Genomic DNA, 9485 nt, shown 5'->3' with positions numbered 1-9485 from the left:
CCGCGGCTGCTCAGCTCGGGCTGACTCGAACCACTGTTGCTCAGAGCTCAAACTCTTGAGCGAGCTCTTAACCAACTGAGCCACTCAGCCAGCCCCCATGGTCGCTTTTCTTATTAAAGCAGCTGAAAAGACTTTGTGCAGTGGTGACAGCCAAGTCACCGCGAGGCTGAGCTTAGTTTTCATTCATTCACAGCTATTCATTGATCACTGCTACGTGCCAGGAGCTCAGGCAGGGTCCCTGCCCTCACAGAAGTCATAGCAAGGCAGGAGTTCACAGCCCACACAGTGGGGCAAGCCCTCTTTAGTTTTGGCTGGATTTCAATGTGTTATATTTTCTGGGTTCCCACTCTTGCTTAGATCCGCCCTTAGGGTGACCACAGGCTTATAGTGGCCTCCTGGGGCAAAAGGGCTCATGTACACCCCATAGAGACCTCAGGAGAACCCAGTGACCTCATATGATACCTCTGGACTCTGCAAGCTTGTTTGCTTGGAGGGAGGTGGGATCAGGAAAATGTCCTTGAATTGCCATCTTCCCAAAATCCCACTCATGCTCTTTCCATTCTTGGAGAACTTTCTGGTCTTGATAGATCTTGTAGCCTAGGTGGAGGGAGATGGAGGTCACAATTGTTTGTGTGGGACCATCTGAGGCCTCGGATGAAGCATCTTTCTTTGCCTCCTTCCCTGAAAACCTGAAGCATTAGAAGTCTATATGAACTGCCCTTGACTCACCTTTTCTTGCTCCCACAGATTCACGTCGTGCACTACAATTCTAAATACAGTAGCTACGATATAGCCAAGAACGAGCCGGATGGTCTGGCTGTGCTGGCAGCCCTCATTGAGGTAGGCTGAAACTAAGCATGTGAAGCTATAGATTGGAACCCACACAAGGTGTTACGTGTAGACAAAGGGTCTTTCTTCCTGTCTCTCCTCATCCACTCCTGAACTCACAATTCTTGGAAACACTAACTCGATGGAAAGTTTCCAGCCCTGGCTTACACTCACCATGTTCCTTCTGTGTCATCCCCCTTGGGGACCTTGGATAACTTGGACAAGTTGACTGAAAAGACCTGGGATCTCAGAAGGGTTGACTGAACATAAAGTAGTCTGAGGGGAAGGGGGAGCCTGCGACCCTCCAGGCAAAGGCAACACCCCTGCATTTCTAAGGAAGCCTGGAGGGTGGGACTTATGGCTAGGTGGATAGAAGTACTCAGTGAAACTGATTATTAGGTTGGATAAAATTGTCACAAACAACCATATCAATGCTCTGGAAATGGACCAAGGCAAACAACAATTTGAGGCATTTATTTGTGAAAAGTATCTAGACTTTTGAGTAAGAACAATGGTAGTCTATGGACTTCTTGCTTAGTCCAAGAAACTAAACATACTCCACGTCTGATAAACACCTAGACACATGAAAGTCAAATTGCTGAAAGCAACAAGAGAAAAAGGATTCATTATATATACAGACGGACAGTACAACTAATGGCTGAGTCTCACAGTACAATTAATAGCTGACTTCTCATTAGAAACAAGTCATCAGAAGGCAGTGGAATGACTGTCAACCAGGAAGCCTATATCCAACTAAACCACCCTTCAAAAATGAGGCAAAATAAAGACATTCCCAGATAAACCAAAACTGAGAGCATTGCTAGTAGACTGGTCCTACAAGAAATGTTAAAGAAAATCCTTCTGGCTGAAAGGAAATGACACCAGACAGTAATTTAAATCCATAGAAAGAAATGAAGAGTGCCAGAAATAGTAAATACAAAAGACCATATACACATATTTTTTTGTCTTTAAAAAGTCCATAAGATGGCTTAAACCAATAATAATAGCACTGTGTTGTTGGGTTTATAATACATGTAGATATAATTACATACAACAAAAATAGAAGATAGGGTAGAAATAGAGCTATTGTATATTGGAGCAAAGTCATATATTTTACTGGAATTAAGTTAATATAAACCTGACATAGACTGTGATAAGTTAAGTTGTATATTGTAATCTCTAGTGCAACCACTAAGAAAATAACTAAACATGGTTTAATGGTACACTCAAAGTATTTGTTTAACACAAAAGATGGAACAGAGGAACAAAAAAGACATGACACATTTAGAAAACAAATAACAAATGGCAGTTTAAATCCAAGAAATCTGAATTTATACATAGCGCGAGAACTGGATCAACACCACTGACTGAAAAGAGCCACTGAAAATAGACCTTTTTCACCAAAACAACTTTACTGACTTGTAAAAGGGGTCAACGCACATACAAAAAAATGAAGAGTGGTTGGCAGTGGGCAGAATGGAGCGGCTTTGCCCTGGACATCTGGCCCTCCTGCGCCCAGTCAAGTCCTGACAGTGTCACTGGGATATTTTAATAGTGACCTTTGACCATTTCCCGAGTACATCACCAAGAAGCTCCTTTCCCCGGAAGCTGCCACAATGCTTCAGATCTTGTTTTCCCGGAAGAGACTGGTGAGCCCGGGCAGCTGGTGGCAAAGAACAGCCAGATTGTGTCCCCAACACAACTGGGGCATGGATGTGGCCTCCTCCCAGCCCACACGGGCTGCCCAGTCAGCCAGAACGCCTAACCGTTGTGTGCTGGAGGTAATCACTTAGATTACCTTCTCTGTGCTTCTCCTACAGGTCAAGGAATACACTGAAAACACTTATTACAGCGACTTCATTTCTCACTTGAAAAACGTCAGGTATGCAGGTAAGGGAAGCCAACCATGCATGGCTGCAGGTGGGAAGAGAAACGAATGTGAGTGTAAGGTGGGCACAGGGGGGCAGGAAAGGGTGGTGCTGGTGGGGAGGGTGGCAGATAAGTCTTGTCAGGGGGGTGTTCCCCTCCCTGTGTGAGCTCTCATGTTCCAGCAATTCCTGATGTGGACTGAAGCCCAACACCTCTGAGAAACCTGTTCATAAACTCGATCTGTTGATTCCCATGATTGGAACATATGGATGACCAGAGCTCCATTAACTGGGGACCCCTTCACTTAAGCGACTTTCACCTCTAACCCCGGTTGGTATGAGGATCCTGGTCACTAGAGAAAGATGTCCTCTTTAGCTTCAAGCTGAGAAGAGTCTCAAGAGTGAGGCCCCTCATCATCGAGCCTGCACACAAGGACGCGGGGAGCTGGTCTCCCTTCCCTCTGCCTCCAGAAGCAGGTTCTTGTCAGAGTGACGGCCCACTCCCACGCTCAGCCCTTGACCTTGAGCAATACCTGTGCCAGCTCCAAGGCCTTGGTTTCGTGCATCCCACTTCCCCACACCTCTCAGCCTCCATCTACCTGACTTCTGTCCTCGCTCCATTCCCCAGTTCTCCTGACTTCCATTGCACGGGCCTCCCGCATCATTGATTTCTCACCCTTCCTCGGATTGTTCTGCTCAGTACACAGCTCTGCTCTAATACCCCCCCCCACCTCAACACACACACAAACAAAAATATCTCTTGATCCCACCCTTCCCCCAGCTTCTTCCCATTTCCAGCTCACCTTGAAAGAGTTGTCTAATGATCCTGTTCTCTTTTCTCATCCACCCTAAGCTGGCACCACTACTCCAACAAGCCTTAAAGGTCGGTCATCCCTGTTGTCAGGTCTACTGGCCATTTTTCTCCTCTTCTCTTAATCAACATCAAACAATGAGTCATTACACTTGGCTCTCATTCTGGTCCCATTCTGGCCACACCCTACCCCACCCCCAGCTCTGCTCTCTTTTCCTGGCTCCTGCCCTGATGTTGGAGAGTGTCCAACTTTGCCTTTCCTCAACAACCTCATTCAGTCCCATGGCCTGAGTTGCCATCTCTAGCCTGTGGATTCCAAAAATCTACATCTGGTCCACCATGCAGTGACAGCATCAGGCAGGACAGGTGAGGCAAACTGGCCACAAGAACCAGCTGGCTAATTTACTGACCATGAACAAAGCCAGCAGGAGGAGCCACTGGCCTGTGGGCTAACGAAAGAATTTCCTTGAATTCGCTGACCTCAGATAATCCATTTCAAATAACTGACCCTGACACATTTCCTTTTCCAATTCAGTAAATTCTGCTTCTGATCAATACTGCCCACAACACTGGCCTCTCTCTGCACTCCGGCTTCCTGTATCCAACTGTTTACTTGACATTGCCATGTGGATCTAAAATTCGGCGTAGCCGAAACATAACTCTGCACCCCCGTCCTTCCAGGCTTACTCCTAAACCAACCTTCTCACCTCAGCGAAGAACGTCATCATGCTTCTCATGTTTAAGCCCCAAATCCTGAAATCGTTCTTGATTTTCCTGTTTCCATTACTCCCCACATCCAAACCATCAGCGGGTCCTAACGTTTTTATCTCTCGGCTTTCAATTCCTTTGGTTACATACCTAGAAGTAGAATTACTGAATCATATGTAATTCCATGTTTAATTTTTTTTTTTTAAAGATTTTTTATTGGGGAATTAGGGGGATGGGAACAGTGCTGGGGAATTGGGGGAAGGGGAACAGACAAGTTGCTGTCGTTTTGTTCTTCAGTCTAGTTGTGGAGGACGTTGCTTTACTGGCCCAAGTTGGCACCATCATTGCGCTCTTCCCGGGCGAGGCAGATCAGTCACCGGCTTCTGGACGGTCGCTCACTGCGGCTGCTGGCCGCTCACGCTGGCTGCTGGCTACATACGGTAGCCCATGGCAACCCACTGCCACAGGGGCTGCAGCCTACGCCGTTGCCGGCGACTCACAGCTGCCCAGCTCCAGGTTGAGCTGTTGTTCAGCATCTTAGCTGTGGAGGGCAGTGTCACTGGCCCTCATATGTGGGATCCGAACCGGGGCCCTCTGGCGTCCCAAGCCAGTTCTTTACCATTGCGCCACTCGGCCGGCCCCCATGTTTAATTTTTTTAAGGAACTGCCATATTGTTTTCCACAGCAGCTGCACCACGGTTCTAGAATTCTTGACTCACTTAAATATATTATGTTAGGGGTTATGAAACAAAACTTAAGCAATAGAGCCCTTTAGAAGGTTATATCTTAAAACCTTTCCAATAATAAAACTTAGAAATCTTTTGTGTGCTCATGAGATTATGTATTACTAGACTTCATAGCATTGGTTAACAAGCCTATTTATGTAAATATCAAAGCTATATTCTCTTTGCCATTAAAAAATGCAAAAGTACTCAGGGAAAGTGAAGCAAGATTCAACTGAATTCCATGTTGCTTTGATAGTCTCATGCTGAGCTCAGAGGCTCAGCATCATTGATTAGAATGAAGGAACTCTCTAGATGCAATAATGGCTATGGGCGCTGTGGAGGCTTCAGACACCCTGAGGAAGTCCCTCTCCTACACCCCACCTGTGGCTGAGCTGGGTCCCCAATGGGTGTGGCAGGAAGAGCTCAGGACCAGATGCTTGAGCCTGGGCACCCGCTTGGTTCCGATTCTGCCTGTCTAATCTCTATCCACCTACTTCTCAATGAGCCAAAACCAAGGAATTTTGTTTTTTCTTTGAGGGCACTTACCCAGAAGCCCCCAGGAGCCATAATTAATTTCTTCCATTTACCATAATACGTATCCTCAGCCTAACAATGACAATGATGATGACATTTCCACTCATGAGGACTTTTCTATGTGCTGGGTCAATGCCAGCACTTTCTAAACACATTTCCCTTCACCTCAGAGCAATCCTACTGGTTATTCCCATTTTACAGATGAGGAAGTAGGCTTAGAGGGGTGAGTATCTGGACAGGGCCGCTCAGCCTGGAGGAGGCATCTGAGAAGGTCTTTCCCCAAAGTCTTCACTCTTCACCCCTTCCACAAAGCAGCAAACTGGGGAAATGTTTCCCAATAACCAGTTTCTAGGTGCTTCTGCTTAAATCAAGAGATTTGAATCTGGTGAGGTCTGAGCCTGAGCTGTCTTCCTAAGTGGCAGCAGTGGTTCCTAATATCCTTTTATTGCTTGTCCCCTCTGTTAGGACAAAGCACTGTTCTGAGCGGCCTTGACATTCAGGACATGCTGCCTGCAAACCTCTACTACTATTACAGCTACTGGGGGTCACTCACCACTCCTCCCTGTACCGAGAATGTCCTCTGGTTTGTGCTGTCAGATACCGTGAAGCTCTCCAGGGCACAGGTAATGCATGGCATGACTTCACCAAAGTCTCCCCTTTTGACTGCCTGGTTAACAAGAGTCACCCGAATGTCACCTAATGTCAATCCCTGGGCCCCTAGGGTGTTTTCCATGTACATGGCAACATGCCTCACCTGTACTGCCATGGGCAATCATACTAGCACTGTGGCAGAGATGGGCACATAGGCATCAGGGAACCCAAGGAACCATAGTTGATGCAGCAAATGGACTGGAGGCTGATCCAGGTGAGAGGAGAAGAGTTGCATCATGAAGGCAAATATTTATTGAGTGCTGCTCTTGGGGGCACTGCTCTAGGCCCTCGGTATACAAAACCCCTGTGCTCATGGAGCTTAGATTCTAACTTCATAAATGGCTTTATGCATTTAGCTGTTTACCATTCTATAATACCTGTAGCCGTTTGAGGAGATTAGCTGTACCAGTCATCCTTTGTCCTCCAGCATATCATGGGTACATGACAAACATTTGCTGAGTTAGATAACGGACAAATGTAACTGAGATTGGAAAGCAAAGTTGACATTTCCTTCTGGGTGATGTTCTTAGAAACAAATATTCCTTTTTCTTAAAATGTTCACTTCCCCACTCCAGGAAAAGGTGGAAAGACGCCTATTCAAGGATATCCACACACAAAAATGTCCCAGCCAGGTTGGAAGTTTCCCCAGATACCCAACAGAAGCAAATGTAAATTATCTCTGAAAAAGTGCACCTTAAATCCAGATATTGAAGAAGTCCCACAAGTAAAAATTACCTGAAATGAGCTCAATTTTTAAAAATCACAAAATACACAAGGAAAAAGGCACTATGAGTGAGCATTAGCAGAATCAGACCTACAAAGATTTCAGGTAGTGAAGTTATCAGACAATTAATATAAAATAGAATGTTTAATATGTATAAAATGCATAATATATATAATTGAATATATTTAGATACAGTAATACCTTGGTTTGTGAGCATAATTAGTTCTGGAAACGAACTACTCGTATTGGAAAACATTGCTCGTTTACCACATTAAAATGTATTAGAAATGTTTGCTCATCTTGCGGAATACTTACAAACCAAGTTATTTGCAATCCAAGGTGTTACTGTATTTAATGTTTAAGAGTTTTAAATAGGAGGAAAGAACAATAAAGTATAAAAATGACCAAGTAGATTTAGGGGGAAAAAATCCCCAAATAGAATTTCTAGAAATGAAAAGATAGTAACTGAAATTAATAGCTCAATGAGTGTGTTTAATAGCATGTTAGATGTAGTTCAGGAAAGAATTAGTAAACTGGAATACAGAGCTGAGAAAATTATCTAAAATGCAGCAGAAAGAGAAAAAGAGATGGAAATATGAAAAAGAAGTAAAGAAACACAGAGAATATAGTGAAATAGTTTAACAAATGTCTAATTAAAATCTAGGGGAAGAGAGGTAGTATAGAGCAGAGGTACAATTTGAGAAATATTGGCTGACAATTTTCCAGAAGAGACCAAGTCATGTATTCAGTAAGCCCAATGAGTCATTGTACATATTTTAAAAGCCTCACATTAAACACATCACAGTGAAACCACAAAACATCAAAGACAAAGAAAATATTTAAAAATCAGCCGGAGAGTAAAAACAGATTATCATGAAAAGAGTACTATTAGACAGAGTTGATTCGACACAGCAACAATGAAAGTCAGAAAGCAATGGAATCATATTTTGAAAACACCAAGAGAAATGAATAGCTGATCTAGAATTGTATATGCAGCAAAAAAATTTCTTTCAAGGATGTTGACAAAATACAGATATTTTCAGAAAAATAAAAATTGATCTTGCTACTTGATAGGTCTCTACTTCTTTCTCTGTTTTCTACTGTTGACCAAATACTCTTAGAAAATGATTAAAAGAGATTTTTGGAAGAACAAACGGATGAATGAATGGATGCTATGGAATGTGCTATGCCTGGCACATAACACCCAAAACCTCCTCTGGACTCGAGATCTCGCAAATGCTTTATCAGATTATATAAATCCAAGATCTCATTCAATTTCTAACTAACTTTTAAAAATCACCCAGTGCCTCTTCCTCTCCATAATGCACTTCATCTTGCCTGCAGGTTTGGAAGCTAGAGAATTCACTGTTGGATAGCCACAACAAGACACTCCGCAATGATTACCGGAGGACCCAGCCCCTGAACAACAGAGTGGTAGAAGCCAACTTCATATATCACCCTGAATATAGTAAGATCAACTCTTATTTATTCTTTGCCATTTGTTAACTCCTGTTGTCTTCCTTCTCTGGGTGGACCCATTTCTTCCGGCAATAGTAAGGGAAGGAGAGTCATCTACACAGCAGGAGGCTCAGATGGACCAGTCTGTACCAGGGCTTGGGCGAAGGGGATGACTCATTTTCTCAGTCCTGGCAGTGATGGCAGTGGGTAGAACAGAGGAGTCAAAGAGGATGGGTGACTATATGATTTATTACCAACCTGGTCTTGGTCAAAGATAGTAGGAGAAACAAGGTGTCAGCCTTTGGGAAAAAAGATGCCCAGATGCTCTCATAAGAGTGTAGGCTGAAGTTAACCTTATTTTATTCGGCTCAAATTATTTCCCACATGGCTTTATCTTGGTCTGTACCACGAGCCCATCCCCCACTCTTCCAGGTGGGCTTAACCAGACCACATCATGTTTACTACATTTTCTTGGGGATCAAGCCCTGACACCAGGGCACTGGAAGTTGGTACAGACAATCCAGCTTCCTTTGGAATTGCTAATCCATTGGGTCAGACTCCAATTGTGTGCGAGGCTCACCTCATTTCTGGGGTTTGTAAGAATATAAATATTCTGCAATTTTCTCATCTTTGTTTTTTTGCTTTTCTGTCAAGTTGTAGTGAACCATACACATTCCCTGAATTTATTGTCTTTACAATCTATTTCTATGAACTGTTCCCGACACCTTTACATCCTCTAATACAATGGAATCAGTCTCCAATCAATACTACCACCATCTTTATATGTATCTTTCAAGATTTTAAAATCTCCATACATACTCCACCCCCACACCACCCCCATAGCAAAATAAAGACCCATTTGTGATTTTCTCCCCATCTTTCTTTCCTTTCATTTATTGTTTTCCCTTGCATCAGTTTGCTCCTCCAATATGATACTAAGACAGAAAAATATCAGCTATAATCATTATTTCCCATATTATACTATATACAATTGCTTTTTCCCTAAACAGGTCCAGCCGCAAACAGGCTAGCCGGAGGGGGCTTAAACCCACTGATCTGTCTCCTTGTTGTGATTTTGCCATGCTCCCTTTCTCCCTAATAAAATTTTGTACAACTTTGGCAACAGGCACAGATTGTCCTGTTTCCCATGTGCTGATACATCTCAAATGATTTTTTTT

At 43.7% G+C, this 9485-nt stretch overlaps 1 protein-coding gene across 3 annotated transcripts in view; it reads left to right on the top strand.

The window, feature by feature from the left end:
• The window catches only part of CA6 (carbonic anhydrase 6), a 28819-nt gene that overhangs the window by 17811 nt on the left and 1523 nt on the right, over positions 1-9485 (top strand). For all 3 annotated transcript variants that reach the window (XM_019639721.1, XM_019639720.1, XM_019639719.1), the window contains exons 5-8: positions 748-840; positions 2649-2718; positions 5940-6097; positions 8194-8317. In XM_019639721.1, the coding sequence (XP_019495266.1) occupies positions 748-840; positions 2649-2718; positions 5940-6097; positions 8194-8317 (445 nt within the window). The remainder of the gene's footprint in view (positions 1-747; positions 841-2648; positions 2719-5939; positions 6098-8193; positions 8318-9485) is intronic.

Source organism: Hipposideros armiger, unplaced genomic scaffold (assembly GCF_001890085.2).
Source record: "Hipposideros armiger isolate ML-2016 unplaced genomic scaffold, ASM189008v1 scaffold_46, whole genome shotgun sequence".
Taxonomy (NCBI): domain Eukaryota; kingdom Metazoa; phylum Chordata; class Mammalia; order Chiroptera; family Hipposideridae; genus Hipposideros; species Hipposideros armiger.
Note: the sequence above shows the minus strand (reverse complement) of the source record. Positions and strands in the feature narration are given on the sequence as shown.